This window comes from Diceros bicornis, chromosome 5, assembly GCF_020826845.1.
Source record: "Diceros bicornis minor isolate mBicDic1 chromosome 5, mDicBic1.mat.cur, whole genome shotgun sequence".
Classification (NCBI taxonomy): Eukaryota; Metazoa; Chordata; class Mammalia; order Perissodactyla; family Rhinocerotidae; genus Diceros; species Diceros bicornis.
Window position 1 is genome coordinate 41,134,645 of NC_080744.1, and position 19,565 is coordinate 41,154,209.

General features: G+C 36.7%; 1 protein-coding gene across 2 annotated transcripts in view; it reads left to right on the forward strand.

Moving 5' to 3' along the window:
* Positions 1–19,565, forward strand: part of WDR76 (WD repeat domain 76) — a 53,649-nt gene that overhangs the window by 19,239 nt on the left and 14,845 nt on the right. For both annotated transcript variants that reach the window (XM_058541456.1, XM_058541455.1), the window contains 5 exons: positions 8,880–9,009; positions 10,230–10,331; positions 10,429–10,472; positions 11,579–11,732; positions 18,405–18,563. In XM_058541456.1, the coding sequence (XP_058397439.1) occupies positions 8,880–9,009; positions 10,230–10,331; positions 10,429–10,472; positions 11,579–11,732; positions 18,405–18,563 (589 nt within the window). The remainder of the gene's footprint in view (positions 1–8,879; positions 9,010–10,229; positions 10,332–10,428; positions 10,473–11,578; positions 11,733–18,404; positions 18,564–19,565) is intronic.

Below are 19,565 nucleotides of genomic sequence, written 5' to 3' on the forward strand. Positions count from 1 at the left end.
GGTGGTTAGCATTTTTTAGCAATAAAGTATTTTTTTAATTCAGGTATGTATATTGTTTTTAGACATAATGCTACTGCACACTTAATAGACTACAGTATAGTGTAAACATAACTTTTATGTGCCCTGGGAAACCAAAAAATTCATGTGACTTGCTTTATTGTGATATTCACTTTATTGCAGTGGTCTGGAACTGAATCCACAGTATCTCTGAGGTATGCCTATATTGTGTTTTTAATTTCAAATTTCACTTGTGTATTGCTGGTATATAGGAAAGCAGTTGACTTTTGTATATTAACCGTGTATCCTGCAAGCTTGCTATACTCACTTATTAGTTCTAGGAGTTTTTTTGTCCATTCTTTAGAATGTTCTACATAGACTATCATGTCATCTGTGAACAAATACAGTGTTATTTCTTCCTTCCCAATCTGTTTACTGTTTATTTCCTTTTCTTGTCATATTATATTAGCTAGAACTTCCAGCACAGTGTTGAAAAGGAGTGGTGAGAGAGCACATCCTTGTCTTATACCTGATCTTAGTGGAAAGCATGGCATTTCTTACCGTTAAGTATTGTTAGCTATAGGTTTTTTGTAGATATTCTTTATCAAGTTGAGGAAGTTCTCTTTTATTCTCAGTTTACTGAGAGTTTTTATTATGAATAAGTGTTGGATTTCGTCAAATGCTTTTTCTGCATTTGTTGATATGATCATGCGATTTTTCATTTTTAGCCTGTTGATGTGATAGATTACATTCATTGATTTTCAAGTGTTGAACTAGTCTTGCATGCCTGGGATATATTTCACTTGGTTGTGATGTGTAATACTTTTTATACATTGTTGGATTCAATTTACTGATATTTTGTTGAGAGTTTTTGCCTGTATATTCATGAGAGATATTGGTCTGTAGTTTTCTGTTCTTGTAATGTCTTTGTCTGGTTTTGGTATTAGGGTAATGCTGGCTTCATAGAATGCATTAGGTAGTATTCCCTCTTCTGTCCTCTGAAAGAGACTGTGGAGAATTGGTATAATTTCTTCCTTAAATGTTTGGTAGGGCTGGCCCGGTGGCACAGTTGGTTAAGTTTGTGTGCTCCGCTTCGATGGCCTGGGGTTCGAGGGTCAAATCCCGGACGTGTACTTATGCACTGCTCATCGAACCATGCTGTGGCGGCATCCCACATACAAAATAGAGGAAGATGGGCACAAATGTTAGCTCAAGGGCTAATCTTCCTCAGCAAAATGAGGAAGATTGGTAATGGATGTTTGCTCAGGGCCAATCTTCCTCACCAAAAAAAGAAAAAAAAGTTGAGTAAAATTCATCAGTGAACAGCCTGGTGCTTTCTGTTTTAGAAGGTTATTAATTATTGATTTGATTTCTGTAGTAGATATAGGCCTATTCTGATTATCTACTTGTGTGAGTTTTGGCAAATTGTGTCTTTCAAGGAATTGTCTGTTTCATCTAGGTTATCAAATATGTGGGCATAGGGTTGTTCATATTATTCCTTTATTATCTTTTTAATGTCCACGAGATTTGTAGTGAGTCCCCCCTTTTGTTTCTGAAATTAGTAATTTGTATCCTCTCTTTTTTTTTCTTAGTCAGTCTGGCTAGAGGCTTATTGATTTTATTGACCTTTTCAGAGAACCACCTTCTGGCTTGTTAATTTTTTTTTTATTGATGTTTTAATGGTTTTTAACATTGTGAAATTTTGGGTTGTGCATTTTTGTTTGTCCATCACCATATATATGACTCCCTTCACCCCTTGTGCTCACCCCCCACCCGCCATCCCCACTGCCCCTGGTAACCACAGTACAGTTTTCTCTGTCCATGTGTTGGTTTATATTCCACATATGAGTGAGATCATACAGTGTTTGTCTTTCTCTTTCTGGCTTATTTCACTTAACATAATACGTTCCAGGCCCATCCATGTTGTTGCAAATGGGACGATTTTGTCTTTTTTTATGGCTGAGTAGTATTCCATTGTATATATATACCACATTTTCTTAATCCAGTTGTCAGTCGAGGGACACTTAGGTTGCTTCTACTTCTTGGCTATGGTGAATAATGCTGCAATGAACATAGGGGTGCATAAGCCTCTTTGGATTGTTGATTTCAGGTTCGTTGGATAGATTCCCAGTAATGGGATGGCTGGGTCGTAGGGCATCTCTATTTTTAAGTCTTTGAGGAACCTCCATACCATTTTCCATAGAGGCTGCACCAGTTTGCATTCCCACCAGCTGTGTATGAGGGTTCCTGTTTCTCCACATCCTCTGCAACACTTGTTTTTTGTCTTGGTGATTATAGCCATTCTAACGGGCGTGAGGTGGTATCTTAGTGTTGTTTTGATTTGCATTTCCGTGATGATTAGTGATGTTGAACATCTTTTCATGTGCCTTTTGGCCATCTGTATATCTTCTTTGGAGAAGTGTCTGTTCATTTCCTCTGCCCATTTTTTGATCGGGTTGTTTGTTTTTTTGTTGTTCAGTTGTGTGAGTTCTTTATATATTATGGAGATGAACCCCTTGTCAGATGTATGTTTTGCAGATATTCTCTCCCAGCTGGTGGGTTGTCTGTTCATCTTGATTCTGGTTTCGTTTGTCTTATAGAAGCTCTTTAATCTGATAAAATCCCACTTGTTTATTTTTTCTTTAGTTTCCCTGGTCTGGGTAGGCATGTCATCCAAAAAGATTCCTTTATAACCAATGTCAAGTAGTGTGTTGCCTATATTTTCTTCTATGAGTTTTATAGTTTCAGGTCTCACCTTCAGGTCTTTGATCCATTTTGAGTTAATTTTTGTGAATGGCGATAGCAGATGGTCCACTTTCATTCTTTTGCATGTGGCTGTCCAGTTTTCCCAACACCATTTATTGAAGAGACTTTCCTTTCTCCATTGTATGTTCTTAGCACCTTTGTCGAAAATCAGCTGTCCGTATATGTGGGGTTTTATTTCTGGGCTTTCAGTTCTGTTCCATTGATCTGTGTGTCTGTTTTTGTACCAGTACCATGCTGTTTTGATTACTATTGCTTTGTAGTATGTTTTGAAGTCAGGGATTGTGATGCCTCCTGCTTTGTTCTTTTTTCTTAGGATTTCTTTAGCTGTTTGGGGTCTTTTGTTGCCCCATATAAATTTTAGTATTCTTTTTTCTATTTCTGTGAAGAATGTCCTTGGGATTCTGATTGGGATTGCATTGAATCTGTAGATTGCTTTAGGTAATATAGACATTTTAACTATGTTTATTCTTCCAATCCACGTGCATGGAATATCTTTCCATTTCTTTATGTCATCTTGGATTTCTTTCAATAATGTCTTGTAGTTCTCATTGTATAGGTCCTTCACCTCCTTGGTAAGATTTATTCCTAGGTATTTTATTCTTTTTGATGCAATTGTAAATGGCTTATTATCTTTTTGAGCTCTCTTTCTGTTAGTTCATTATTAGCATACAGAAATGCAACTGATTTTTGTAGATTGATTTTGTACCCTGCAACTTTGCTGTAGTTGTTGATTATTTCTAATAGTTTTCCAACAGATTCTTTAGGGTTTTCTATATATACATCATGTCATCTGCAAATAGTGAGAGTTTCACTTCTTCATTACCTATTTGGATTCCTTTTGGCTTGTTAGTTTTTCTTTGTTGATTTCCTGTTTTCATTTTCATTGATCTGCTCTAATTTTTATTATTTCTTTTCTTCTGCTTACTTTGGATTTAATTTGCTCTTCTTTTTCTAGTTTCCTAAGGTGGAAACTTAGATGATTGATTTTGGCCTTTCTTCTTTTCTAATATGTGCATTTAATGTTATAAATTTCCGTCTAAGCATTTCTTTCCCTGCATCCTGTAAATTTTGACAAGTTGTGTTTTCATTTTCATTAAGTTCAAAATATATTTTATGTTCTCTTGAGATTTCTTCTTTGACTCTTGTGTTATTTAAAAGTGTGTTGTTTAATCTCCATGTATTTTGGGGTTTTCCAGTTATCTTTCTGTTATTGATTGCTAGTTTAATTCCATTGTGGTCTGAGAGCAGACATTGTATGATTTCTGTTCTTTTAAATTTGTAATGGTGTGTTTTATGGTCCAGAATGTGGTCTACCGTAGTGAATGTTCCATGTGAGCTTGAGAGGAATGTGTATTCTGCTGTTGTTGGATGAAGTAGTCCATAGATGTTGATTACATGCAGTTGATAGATGGTGTTGTTGAGTTCAACTATATCCTTACTAGTTTTCTGCCTGTGCGATCTCTCCATTTCTGATAGGGCAGTGTTGAAATCTCCAACTAAAATAGTGGAGTTATCTGTTTCTCCTTGCACTTCTATTAGTTTTTGCCTCACGTAGTTTGACGCTCTGTTGTTAGCTGCATACTTGTTAAGAATTGTTATATCCTGTTGGAGAACTGATCATTACATAATGCCCTTCTTTATCCCTGATAACTTTCTTTGCTTTGAAGTCGGCTCTATCTGAAATTAATATAGCTACCCCTGCTTTCTTTTGATTCGTGTTAGCGTGGTATATTTTTCTCCATTCAGTTACTTTTAATCTATATGTCTTTATATTTAAAGTGAGTTTCTTGTAGACAACATATATTTGGGTGTTGTTTTTTGATCCACTCTGACAATCTCTTTTAATTGGTACATTTACACCATTGACGTTCAAAGTGATTATTGATATAGTTGGATTAATATCTACCATATTTGTTACTGTTTTCTACTTGTTGCCCTTGTTTTTAGTTCCTATTTTTGTCTTCCACTCTTTTTCTGACTTTTGCGGTTTTAATTGAATGTTTTATGATTCCACTTTCTCTCCTTTCTTAGGATATCTGTTATATCTTCTTTTACTTTTTTAGTGGTTGCCTTAGAATTTACAATATACATGTAGTGATCCAAGTTCACTTTCAAATAACAGTACACCACTTCAAGGGTAGTGTAAGTACCATATCCTAACAAAATTATCATAATTTTTGTCTCTTGTCCCTTGTATCGTTGTTGTCATTCATTTCACTTACGTGTAAGCATACTTATACATTTTTGTTGTTGTTAGTGTCTTTGAATCGATTCTGACTCCTAGTGACCCTGTGTATAGCTGAGCAGAACCCTGATTGGTCTTTTCCTGCCATCCTCTCACTTTCCAGCGCTATATCAAACAATGCTCCACTGCTATTCATAGGGTTTTCATGGCCAATTTTTTTGGAAGTGAGTGGCCATGTCTTGCTTCTTAGTTTGTCTTAGTCTGGAAGCTCCACTGAAACCCGTCCACCTTGGGTGACTCTGCTGGTATTTGAAATACTGGTGGCAGTGCTTTTAGCATCATAGCAACATGCAGCCATCACAGTATGACAGCTGACAGATGGGAGTTCATTTCCCAGTCAGGAAATGCCTGGGAAATGAACCTGGGCTGTGGTGGTCAGAGTGCCAAATCTTAACCACTAGACCACCAGGGCTGGCTATACATAAAGGCTTATATACATAAGCATATATATGTATATATCAACACACACACATAAGATATATACGTAAGCATACATAATCAAATACGTTGTTGTTGTTTTGAATGAACTGTTATCTCTTAGATCAATTAAGAATAAGAAAAATAAGTTTTTATTTTACCTTCACTTATTCCTTCTTCAGTGCTCTTCCCTTATGTAGATCTGAGTTTCTGACCTGTGTTATTTTTCTTCTCTCTAAAGAACTTCTTTTAACATTTCTTACAAGGCAGGTCTACTGGCAACAAATTCCCATAGTTTTTTTTTGTCTGAGACAGTCTTTATTTCCTTCATTTTTGATGGATAATTTCCCAAGGTACAGAATTCTAGCTTGGTGAGTTTTTTCTCTCAACACTTTAAAATATTTCACTCCACTCTTTTCTTGCTTGCATGGTATCTGAGAAGATGGATGTAACTCTTATCTTTGTTCCTCTATAGGTAAGGTGCTTTTTTCCTTCTGGTTTCTTTCAGGATTTTTTTATCTTTGATTTTTTGTAGTTTGAAAATGAATCGCCTAGGTGTAATTTTTTTTGGTATTTATCTTGCTTGATGTTCTCTGAGCTTCCTGGATCTGTGGTTTGGTGTCTGACATTAATTTGGGGAAATTCTCAGTTGTTATTTTTTCAAATATTTCTTCTGTTCCTTTCTCTTTTTCCTCTCCTTCTGGTATTCCCGGTATGTGTTTGTTACACCTTTTGTAGTTATCCCACAGTACTTGGATATTCTGTTTTGTTTTTTTCAGTCTTTTTTCTCCTTACTTTCAGTTTCGGAGGTTCCTATTGAGATAGCCTTAAGCGCAGAGTTTCTTTCCTCAGCTGTGTCCAGTCTACTAATAAGCCCATCAAACGCATTCTTTGTTTCTGTTAGAGTGTTTTTGATCTCTAACATTTCTTTTTGGTTCTTTTTTAGGATTTCCTTTTCTCTGCTTACATTGCCCATCTGTTCTTGCATGATGTCTATTTTATCCATTAGAGCCCTTAGCATATTAATCATAGTTGTTTTAAATTCCTAGTCTGATAATTCCAACATTTCTGCCACATCTGGTTCTGATGCTTTCTTTGTCTCTTCAAATCGTGTTTTTTGTATTTCGATGTGTCTTGTAATTTTTTTCTGATAGCTGGACATGATGTACTGGGAAAAAGGAACTGTTGTAAATAGGCCTTTAGTCATGTGGTGGTAAGGTGTGGGGGGAGGGGAAGCACCCTGTGATTAGGTCTCACTCTTTTAGTGAGCCTGTCTGTGCCTCTGGACTGTGAATGTCACAAGTGTTTTAGGTTTTTTCCAACCCCCTTGGGTGGGAGAGGATGACAAGAGTGGGCTAGAGTTGGGTATTTCTCTTCCTCCAGGTCAGTTAGGCTCTGATAATACCCTAAGAGGTTAGGCTCTGGTTGACTAGTTCTCCTGAGGGCAGAGCTTGTTAAGAACAGAGTGCTCTGGTATACTTCAAAATGGTTCTTTTTTCCTACCCACTGTGGGAAGTATGAGGGGATTTTTCTCTGATATTTACTGGGAGGACCTGGTTGAGCTCCTGGATATAAATCTCACAAAATTGTGGGGGTGAGTACCTCTTGAGGTTTTCTTTTTTTTTTTTTTGGTGAGGAAGATTAGCCCTGAGCTAACATCTATTGCCAGTCTTCCTCTTTTTGCTGAGGAAGATCAGCCCTGAGCTAACATCTGTACCCATCTTCCTCCATTTTTATATGTGGGATGCTTGCCACAGCATGGCTTGATGATGAGCGATGCATAGGTACACACCTGGGATCTGAACCTGCAAACCCCTGGCCACCAAAGCGGAGCAAGCGAACTTAACCACTATGCCACCGGGCCAACCCCTGAGGTTTTTCTTTTTTTTAAAGATTATTTTTTTAGAGAAGTTTTAGTTTCACAACAAGATTGAGAGGAAGGTACAGAGATTTCCAATGTATCCCCTGCCCTCATACGTGCATAGCCTCCCGCGTTATCAACGTTACTCACCAGAGTGGTACATTTTTCACCAAAAATGAACCTACATTGATGCATCATAATCACCCAAAGTCCATAGTTTACTTTAGGGTTCACTCTTAGTGTTGTACATTCTATGGATTTGTACAAATTTATAATGACATGTATCCATCATTATAATATACAGAGTATTTTCACAGTCCTAAAAATTCTCTATGCTTTGCCTCTTTATCCCTTTACTACCCTCACTCCTGACAATCACTGATCTTTTTATTGTCTCCATTCTTTTGCTTTTTCCAGAATGTCATGTATTTGGGATACAGTATGTAGCGTTTTCAGATTGGCTTCTTTCTCTTAGTAATATACGTTTAAGGTTCCTTCATGTCTTTTCATGGCTTGATAGCTCATTTCTTTTTAGTGCTGAATAATACTCCATTACCTGGATGTACCACAATCTATTTATCCATTCACTTGGTGAAGGACGTCTTGGTTGCCTACTTTTGCCAGTTATGAATGAAGCTGCTGTAAATATCCATGTGCAGGTTTTTGTGTGGACCACCCTGGAGTTTTTAACACTCAGACGTGTCTACTCTGAGCCTCCAGCAATTGGTCACTTTTAGTTCAGGTTTTCCTACTCTGGCCCTGGATCCTATGATAGTTTCTGTTCCTGAGTCTCTGCTTCAGTAAGCCATGACTCTTTGTATATTTTCCTGTCTGTCTCTCCAATATTGGGGTCAGCGATTTGCACTGTGTCCTTGCCTCTCTTAAGAATTCCTAGGAGAGTTGTTGATTTTTCAGTCTGTTCAGCTTTTTACTTGATAAGACAGAGTGGTGACTTTCAAGCTCCTTACTGTGGAACCAGAAACTGGAAAAACTTAAAATTGAAAAACTTAAATTAAAAAAACTACTTTTTTAAATGAAAAAATAGTGCATAAAAAAGTAGGGTATGTATATGATTTTAAAAAGTGAACTATGTAGAAGGAATGCAATGAAACATTTAAGTCTCTTTCCCATCCTAGATCTTAGTTCCTCAGCCCTTCTCCTTAGAGGAAACCACTGTTAATAGTTTCGTGTATATTCTTCCATAGGTAATCTCAGCATGTACAAATATATATGTATATGTAATCTTTTTGTAAATAAGCAAATGGAAGCATATTTAACATGTACTGAACCTTGTTTTTGCTTCCTGTATCTTAGAGTTCATGTCATATCAGCACACAAACATCTATTTCATTCTTTTTTATGGCTACATATTCCATTAGATATGTATGTCATAATTTAACACCTTTCACCTCCCCATGATGAACATTAATGATGTTTCCAGACTTTTAATTAAAATTAGTGTAGCCATGTACATACATCTTCACAATGTGTGAATAATCTGTGAGGTACATTCGTAGAAGTTATCTCCTTCATATTAGTAAATACCTATAATTGTTTTATGAGTATAACATGAATTTTTTCCCACTCCTTTAGAAAGAAGCCTAAGAAGAGAGAAAATGGAATTGGATGTAGAAGGTCAATGCGATTACTAAAAGTAGATCCTTCAGGAGTTTCATTACCAGCAATCCCAACCAAGCCAACATTATTAGTAACAGATGAAAATGTAAGAGAGTGCCAATACATTATGTTAACTCAATAAAATACTCAAAAATTTGAAGTGTTTGACTAGACTAAAAAGTCATTGAGTTATGTTTAATTTGTACTTCCTGAGTACTTCATTGATTTAATGCTTGACTGTTGTATGGTTTAATAAGTAATATTTCAAAGTCATAAAGACTGGGTTGGATTCTATATTTCTCCAGGCTTACCTGCTGTGGGATTGTGGGTAAATTACTTAATCTTTCTGAGCCTTGATTTCCCCATTTTTAAAATGGCAACAATAATACAAACCTCCAAGGGGTATTGCGAGGGTTAAATGAAATAGTATCTATAAAGTTCCTTACATTGTATTAAGGGCTTAGTAATCAATAAATAGTAGTTATTAATATTATTAATAATAAATAATATGTGATAATAGTGATGGGGGTCCCTTGCTGTAGTTTAATTTTATACTATCAGGGAGTAGAAAGAGTTTCATTTACCAAATTTATTGTCTAAATAAGAATTATATTTATTATTCAAGAGCCCCACCTACTGTTTTTAATAGTTTATATCAAAGTGCTTAATTACAGATTGGAACATAGCATTAATTAGGCTCATGCTTTGGGAACTAATTGCAAATTAAGGTGCTGTGGGAAGAGTAGCTTTCACATTTATTTGAAGCCTCCACCCACTATAAGAAATATAATTACATTGAACCCATTCTACACACACACACAGACAACAGAAACAAAACTTTTGTGAATTGATACTTATCCTTATTACATGTGATGCATTTTTGTATTTTCTATTCTTTTCTCATTCACTAAAACACATTGCTGGTTGTGATGTATTAAAATGATTTCACGACCCATGGGTTACAGCCTGTAATTTAAAACACTGGCATAGAATAATAACTTTAAGTAATAAAATCCAATTGATCTGAATCAGTTCCCAGCAATTCCAGTTATTGGCATTATAACTTTGGACAGGTTAACTTCTCTAAGTTTCATTCCAGTGTCTTTAAAATGTGGTGTCTCATTCACTGGATTAGTGAGAGCATTAAATGAGATAATACATGTTATTACTTTACAGGATACCTAGCGTTCATTGACCAACTATTTTTGAATGCTAACGATGTGTCACCCCTGTTGTTGGTTTTGAAAGTAAAGTAGTAAAAAACCTCAAGCTTCCATTCTAGGTCAGGGTGACAATCAACTTTTTGTTTCTTATTTTTTATAACAGCCTTTGTTACCTCCTGGGCCTTTAGAAATGACTCCTGAAAATCGAGATGATAACAGTGAACTATTTAAAGGATTTCTGCAGACTTGGGCAGAAGTGAACAAGGTATCACTTGGGAGGGCTTATAGCTATTAGAATCATCTGTTAAGGAAATTTCAATATGTATATTAACTTAGTTCTTTGGTCTCTCTCATTGCTTCAGACAAATAGTAAGAACACTGAGAAGGAGTTATCTAGCATTAAAAGGTGAGTTAAAATTCCTTGCCTTTGTTTTAGACTTTCTGAGATTTTTAAGTTGCAAAGACTATCTACCATTACAGGAAATTTTGAAAATGAGGTGAAAAAATTACCCATAATATCTCCACGCTAGCAACTGTTGTTTTTTATACTTCCTTTCTTTCTTTTTTTTTTTATTTTTTATTTATTTTTATTTTTTATTTTTTTTCCCCCAAAGCCCCAGTAGATATTTGTACGTCATAGTTGCACATCCTTCTAGTGGCTGTATGTGGGACACAGCCTCAGCATGGCCCGAGAAGCGGTGCGTTGGTGTGCGCCCGGGATCCGAACCCCGGGCCGCCAACAGTGGAGCATGCGCACTTAACCACTAAGCCACGGGGCCGGCCCATATACTTCCTTTCAAGTATTGCCATATGCAATACCACTAGGATATAAGCTTCATGAATGCAGGGATTTTGTCTCAGTAACCAGTAACAGTGCCTGGCACATAATATATATTCATTCAATGTTTAATAGTGAATGAATCCACTTAAATTTTTACTTTTGTATGTTCTAATGTATATACAGTTTTGCATTGTGCTTTTTCACTAACATTGTGGTTGTATGTGACTAGAGTCCTTAAATTTATTGAATAATTGCATAATATTCCATTGAGTAAGTGGAATTTACTTAACTTCCTCTTTCTTCCTTGGTGTTTGGAGTTGTTTTCTATTTATTTTTGTGTGTTTGTATGTATACATGTGTTTCTTGACGTATGTATGTGTGATAGTGGGTTATTTCCTTAGGATAGATTCTGGAAGTGAGATTAAGGAGTCAAATATTGTGGACATTTTAATGGCTTTTAGTAAACATTGCTGAATTGATTTCCAAAATCTTTTTTTTCCTTAGGAAAATCTTATATGAACTTCCTCTGCCACTAGCAGTGTATATGAATTTTTATGTTTAACTGCAGTCTACTAGCGTTTATAAGTGAAAAATTTCTTTGGTTACCAGGAGGTTGAATATTTTCCCACATTTATTTACTAATTGTGATTTTTCTTTTTGAATCAGCTTTTACTTAATTTGACTGTTGAGATTGGTTTTACTTCTAAAATTTAAATTTTTAATTTTCTCAGCTACAAAGCCAATTTAAGTGGCATGGTCATCAGTGAAGATACTGTTAATAAAGTTACCAAAGGCTCAATATTGTCTATAGCTATCCACCCATCAGAAATTAGAACGTTGGTGGCAGCTGGGGCCAAATCGGGCCAAGTTGGACTTTGGGATTTGGTAAGTTATTATTAATTTTTTGAAGATATTAAAGTTTGACTGAAGCAAATAGTCTGCAAGAGAATAGCCTAGAGCCATGTATTTATAGATGTTGAGATTTATAGTTTTGTGCTTTGTGTTTCCAAGTTTTAGAAATCTGGAGGAATTTAAATTTGCTTTATAGAACTTTAATAGTTTTAGCTTGAATATCATTAGTCATCTGGGCATAAATCAACTGCCAGGAAACTATTACAACTTTAAATGTGTATATGAAAAGATCACACAAAGTTCTTAGTTTTCTAATTGTGTTTAAAATACAGTTTCCAAGCTGTATCAAAATATCTTCCCAGGGATCTGCTTAGGATGATCCCAGTCATTTTTTGATGAGTCAGAAACAGATATTGAATTCCATTCATTGGCCATATTATTCTGCATTGATTGCTTTCAGTGGTTACAAAATTGAGAAAAGCCAAGTTAATGTTCTCTGAACTTATTTTCTAATTGGGAAAGTAGAACCAAGACCTGAAAAATGCCGTAAGGACATTAATGGAGATGAAGAAACCATGACTTGAAGATGGTGGGGGTTAATAAACAGATTTTATAAATGAGAAGAGAGAAATAAAAAGTAAACTCTCTCTTATTTTGGGAACATAGGTTCTTGCTTATTTTGATAAGATGTGAATGGGAGTAGGAGGTGAAAGGATTTAGTAAAGAAAACAGAAGGAGAGAGATGGGAAGAGGACCAGAAATAGTATAGGGTTGTACAAGCTGAGAGATGAGTTTCAAGGATGGGAGTTTGACAGGGCCTCTTGCAAAGAAGTTAAAAAGAATGGGAACAGAGAAAAGGCCATTGGCTTTTTAAAATAGGGTACCATTAGGGCCAGCCCCAGTGGCCTAGTGTTTAAGTTCGGCATGCTTGCTTTGACGGCCCAGGTTTGGTTCCCCAGCATGGACCTGTACCACTTGTGAGAGGCCATGCTGTGGCAGCGACTCACATACAAAATAGAGGAAGATTGGCAACAGATGTTAGCTCAGGGCAAATTCTCCTCAGCCAAAAAAAAAAAAAAAAGGAACCATTAGCAAGTTGAAAGAATAGCTTCAGCAGTGAGGTAAGGAAGGTAACAGACTTTAGGAGAGTAAAAAAACCATGGGGTAGAGGAAGACATGGAAGCAATGGGTAAAGACTCTTTGTCTAAGAACTTTGAAAAGGAAAAATAGAGAATTAGCATAGGCAAGTGAAGATCTTTTCAGAGTGGGTTGATCTGTACAGAGTTGAAGACATGTAGAAAAGTCCCTTTGTCATGTCTTTCCTCGTGACTCCAAAAGTCTGTATTACTAGGTCTCTGTAGTCCAATATCTCTATCAACTTTCTAATTTTCCAGGACACTGGCTATCTCATTAACAGATTGAGCAAATCTAAAACCAATATCTTGGCTGTCCTGTGCTCACCCCCCAATTCCCCTGGTTTTTAAAACAATTAACTGTGTTTTTTGTGTGTGTGTGAGGAAGATCAGCCCTGAGCTAACATCCATGCCAATCCTCCTCTTTTTGCTGAGGAAGACTGGCCTTGAGCTAACATCTATTGCCAATCCTCCTTCCTTTTTTTTTTTTCCCCCTTTTCTCCTCAAAACCCCAGTAGATAGTTACGTCATAGTTGCACACCCCTCTAGTTGCTGTATGTGGGACGCTGCCTCAGCACGGCCAGACAAGCGGTGCGTCGGTGCACGCCCAGGATCCGAACCTGGGCTGTCAGTAGCGGAGCGCGCGCACTTAACCACTAAGCCATGGGGCCGGCCCCTAAAACAATTAACTTTATTGAGGTATAATATACAGATTATAAAATCCACACTTTTTTTTTTTTTGTGAGGAAGATCGGCCTTGAGCTAACATCTGCCAATCCTCCTCTTTTTGCTGAGGAAGACTGGCCCTGGGCTAACATCCGTGCCTATCTTCCTCCACTTTATATGGGACGCCACCACAGCATGGCCTGACAATCGGTACGTCGGTGCGCGCCTGGGATCTGAACCGGGCGGCCAGCAGCAGAGCTCGCGCACTTAACCGCTACCCCACGGGGCTGGCCCTTAAGTTCATCTTTTTGTATGTGAATATCCGATTGTCCCAGCCTGTTTGTTGAAAAGACTATCCTTTCTCCATTGAATTGCCTTAATGCTCCCTCAGTTTTTCCTCTTAACTTTCTGTCGGATTCCTAGTTTCACTTAGGATCAAAAATTGAGTTATTTATTTAGTCATCCATCCACCCATTCATTCATTCCACACTTATTGAGTATTTTGTGCTAAGTACTATTCTAATGACTCTCCAGCCATTAGACATTTGTGAGCAAAGACTGTTTCTGTCGTCATAGAATTTAGAATTTAGTGGCAAAAGCAGCATTACTGAAATATGTAATTACATATTTGATAAGTGGAGTGAATTATATTCTGTGATTAATGGAGTGAAGGAAAAGTAGTGTTATGAAAACATGTAACGGGAACTGGCTTAATTTGGAAGATCAGCGAAGGCTTCCCTGAGGAAGTGAGAATTGAGTTGATATTTGAAAGCTAACTAGGAGTAAACCAAGCAAAGAAAGGGGAAAGAGTGTTTAAGCTAGGGAAACAGCATGTCAAGGGCCTTAGGCAGAAGGGTACCTACTTGATACATTCAAGGACCTGAAAGAATGCCTGTGTGGCTGGAGCATAGACAGCAAAGGAATGAAAGAAGGAGATGAATGGAATAGGAGGAAGCTGAAGAGGTGGGCAGAGGCCAGATATAAGTTTTGTTAAGAATTTTGGTTTTTATCTTAAAAGCAACAGGAAGCCATTGAAGAGTTTTAAGCTGGGTCTTCCTTTCATTCCGTATGTCTAGTAAAGTCCTTAAATTGTTTTGTCCATTTCTTTCCATCCTTACTGCCACCATGTTGGGCCAGGGCCCCATCTCCTTTCTTGAGATTACCACAATAGTCTTAACTGGTGCCTGTACTTCTAGTTTTCCTATTCCAGTCCAGTGTGCGCAGATAGTCCTTTCTAGGCTCAAAACAGACTGGTCCTGGACTCATTTAGGTTCAAAGTAGTTAGAAGCACTCTTAACCTGATATATTCAGATTAAAATGGGGGATTGGAGGCCAGCCCAGTGGCGTAGTGGTTAAGTTTGCGCGCTCTGCTTCGGTGCCCTGGGGTTCGCACGTTCAGATCCCGGGCTCGGACCTACGTACTGCTTATCAAGCTATGCTGTGGCAGGCATCCCACATATAAAGTAGGGGAAGATGGGTACGAATGTTAGCCCAGGGCCAATCTTCCTCAGCAAAAAGAGGAGGATTGGCAATAGATTTTAGCTCAGGGCTAATCTTCCTCACAAAAAAAGAAAAAATGGGGGATTGGAATTTTCCCATAGAACGAGCAAAAGATAGTCAAATCAGCAAAAAAAAAAAAAAAAAAAATCACTTACAGGAATAAGGAAGAAGTATAACTTAAGTGTACTTCAAAAACTAGCCACCAAGGACAGAAATAAATTCTGTAGCCGAGCTGGGCACTCGGGGTTTAGCTTATACACAGCATGGTTTAGCTTATACCCTGCTCCATCTCCAAAATCCGTACTGGTGAATTGACCAAACCCTGAGAATTTTCACCTATATCCTCAAAACTAGAGAGAAGCACATTGAGTGGACATTTAGATTTTTCCTCTTTTGAGTGAGAAATAGGGGAATGGCTGTTGGGGGAAAATGGGCAAAAACAGGGGAAATGGGGAAAGTGAATAGTAGGACTAATTCTCTACAAAGGAAATTTTCTTGGTCTATAAAGAGGGATATAAGCCCCCCCTCCCCCAACCCCACCAAGTAGGTGATATGAATCCAGGTATAAAATAATGAACAAAATCTCAGAGTCTAGGAATTTCAATAAATACTGCATACTGTTTGAGCTGAAACCAACTCTACCTCTCTCCTCCTGCCTCATCTTTTCTCCTGGCTACAGAGAAGCCTTGTCTGAGGAAAAAATGAACTGGTATAAGATACTGGGAGAACGAGTCAATATGTTATATCAGAGCAACTAGCATGGACAGAGTAATTCAAGCATGATGAAAATGAAAAGAAATGACATGGAAACTAGACAAATACCACAAAAACAGCAAAATAACCTAGCGTGCAAAGACAGACCTAGAAGAAAAACATAAGGAAAGGAAGGAAATTCTCCCTAGTTGCTCCAGACTGTAGAACTGCACTATTCAATACAGTAGCTACTAGTCATATGAGACTGTTTACATTTATAATTAAAATAGAAAATTCAGTTCTCAGTTAAACTAGGGACATTTCAAGTGCTTAATAGCCACACATGGCTAGTGGATACCATATTGGACAGAACATCTCAGAAAGTTCTTTTGGACAGTGCTGCCATGGAGTAAGTTAATGACAACATTAATTTGGTAAAATATGACTCAAAGACAATAAAACAACAGAATGAGATGAAAAAGGAGATTGCAGAGCTAAGGAAACAATTCAAGATCAATGAAACTAATAAATTAGACAAAAGCAAGGAACAGAATAGACATCGATGAAAATTAAATTACAGAAATTAAAGGAAAGATTTGAGGTAATCTCAAACACAGATGAAAAAAGCTTTAAGAGACAAGTCAATAGAAAAGGAAAGGGGCCGGCCCTGTGGCTTAACGGTTAAGTGCGCGTGCTCCGCTGCTGGCCGCCCAGGTTCGGATCCCCGGCGCGCACCGACGCTACTGCTTCTCCGGCCATGCTGAGGCCACGTCCCACATACAGCAACTAGAAGGATGTGCAGCTATGACATGCAATGATCTACTGGGGCTTTGGGGGGGAAAAATAAATAAATAAATAAAATTATAAAAAAAAAAATAGAAAAGGAAAGACAAGGATGACCCAACGAATGGAATAGAAAACATATTCAAAGAGAATTTTTCTGAAAAGGCAGAATTGAATTGGCAGATTGAATGTGTACACCACGTTCTAGGAAAATTTGGAACTTAAAGGATAAAGAATTCTTCAGGCAGAGAAAACAAATTATATTCAAGGTGAAAAGCCAGGCTTGCCACACTTTTCTACAGCGACATTTCATGTAATGTCAACAAAGTTCTGAGGGAAGGAAGTGTGGCCCTGGAATAACTTACCGGCACAAGATATTGTTCTAATGTAAAGGCACAGGTAGGTGTTCTCAAATGTGAAAAAACTCAAGAAATTCAAGGCCTGTGAGTTCATCTGGAAAAAAACTGCTTGACAGCAAATCTCAGCCAATTAAGAGTAAATCAAAATTAAGAATTCAAGAATGGAGAAGCTACACAAAAGAATTGATGATGAGCATTGAATCCATTTACATGCAGAACATAATATTACACAGCCATATGAATTATAGTTACAGAACTGGATGTGAATGTTATCAACCTTGTCAAAATAAAAATAATAATATAACAAAATATAGAGATGGAGAAAGGGAAGATTGGAGGAGGGGCGAGAATAATGTTCTCAATCAATAGAAATCATCTAAAATTGAGACAGTTAAAAAAATAAAAAAGCATAATGACTACAACTGCTTTATGTTTTATACTTTTTCCTTTTTAGGAGATATCTCTGTAAAGAAATACTTGAAGTTCAAAAATTCCTTCAGCCTGATTTTCTTTTATTATTTTGAAGTATAATTAATACTATTAAAAATGGCATATATAGCATGGTCTTATTTTTTCTAAATGTCTCCTCTGTCATTCTGTCTACATAAGTGCATATAAAGATATCTGTAATGATAATTTTGGTTAATTTTAGGTTTGGAGTGATTTTTAAAAACTTTTGTCTTTGTACATTTCCATATTGAGTTCCTTATAACAATGGAGAGTTTTGTTTTGTAAAAAGTAAATACTATAAACAAGATGTTAACTGTGGTTAATTTGGGGTAGGAGGAGGAGTGTGTGTGATGGTGATTTTTTTCTTTCCTTTTTTCTTTCTTTTTAAAAATTCTTCTTTTTATTTTAAAATTTAAAATAGAAAACAAATGCTTGAATATTTCAGAGCAGACTAAGCCAGATTTGGAGATGATAGTTGATCTGGTTCATAATATGACATGGCACAGGAATATAACTTATCCAAATCTGAGAAGTGATGATTTAGGGGTAGGTAATGCAGTTGTGGAAAGGATAATCCTTAGAAGTAGTAATACTAATGTGGAAATTCAAATATATGACTTTTCATGGTATAATTAGGGGATAAAATATTTTAAAAACTATTATTCTGTGGCAGGACCAAACACCTTATGAAAATTGCACTGAGAATGATATACTCATATTATATAGAAGTACACTTAGGAAGCAAAGTGGTAATGGTATTAATATTGTTTTTGGTAGGAAGGGATTATGCTGTGTGTGAAATAAAGAGTAGATTTCTCATTTCCTGAGGATTTCATGAACTGAAGTCATAATAAGCAGTAATTTTTTCCCTCTGTATTATGAAAAGACTGGTTTGCTAGTTAAAATAAATGTGACAATGTTGCTAGATTGAAAAATTAGAAAAATGTAATTTATTAACAGTATAAAGTTTCTAGTTCTGACTTTCTGAATGGGAGGGTGGATACAATTATAGACTAAGAAAAGACTGAATATAATACAGATGTAAATAGTTTAATGACATAGAAAATATTACTACTTCTGACTAGTTTTTATCTCTCTCTCCGCCCCCAACTCTCTTCTAGACTCAACAACCTAAAGAAGATGGAGTTTATGTTTTTCAACCCCATAGTCAGCCAGTTAGCTGTCTTTACTTCTCACCTGCCAATCCAGCTCACATACTGTCACTGAGCTATGATGGCACGTTACGCTGTGGGGATTTTTCCAGGGCTGTTTTTGACGAGGTAAATGTTAATGTGTTTACGTGTTGACTTCAGATAATATTCTGGATTCTCTATGCAATGCTACATGACTGATTATTATACCAGATTGGGTGAGGTTATGGTATAGAATAGGGACTTTAGAACTATACTGCCTGAGTTAAAATCCCAGACCATCTGTTACTACTTGTGTGACCTTGGCAAGTTACTTAACCTCTTTGTGCCTCAATTTCCTTAGTTGTGAAATGGGGTAGTAATAGTATCTGCCTTACAGGGTTGTCATGAGAATTAAATGAGTTAATGCAGATAAAGTACTTAGAACAGAGCCTGGCACATAATAAGTGTTCGCTCATATTATTTTTATTTTTTCATTTTTGCAAAAAGCTTTTGAATAAAATAACTTACTCTTCTATTTTTAGGCTTAAGACTTGTACTTCTTTTTCATTCAGGAAAAAGAATTGGAATATTATTATACTTTTGTTCATCCTTCCTAGCCTTTGCAGATATGAATTTTGTGGGGATGAGACTTACATGTGGCAAAAAAGACTATAGAGAAATTCATCACATAACAGTACTGCATTACATTATACTCAAAACTTTTGACTTGTAATATAACACAGAAACTATAAAATTTGGTTTTCTCTAGTCTTCTAGCTAAGATTTATCATGTCTTATATGCCATATATATCTGATGGTAAAGAGGTTAGCTCAGCTGCTTTTATCTGGTGAAGTTAGAATGAAAAACAGCCATTGCATGTCATATAATTGTACTCTGGCAAGAAATGGACACCTGGGCGGTTTTATGCAGAACATCTTAGGCCAAGTTTATTTGTAACCACCTGTTGAGGATAAAGTCTTTTCCTGGGCTGGTCTAACCCCTGCAAGGTCAAATTAAGTTGAAGCCTGTTTAAGAATAGTTGAAAGATCTTGGGCTCATACTCATGACCACCCATCCTCCCAGAGACACTCTACCTAGATCACCAGACTACTCCTTGGAGGTTTTCTAATCAGGTGATCTCTGGTGGG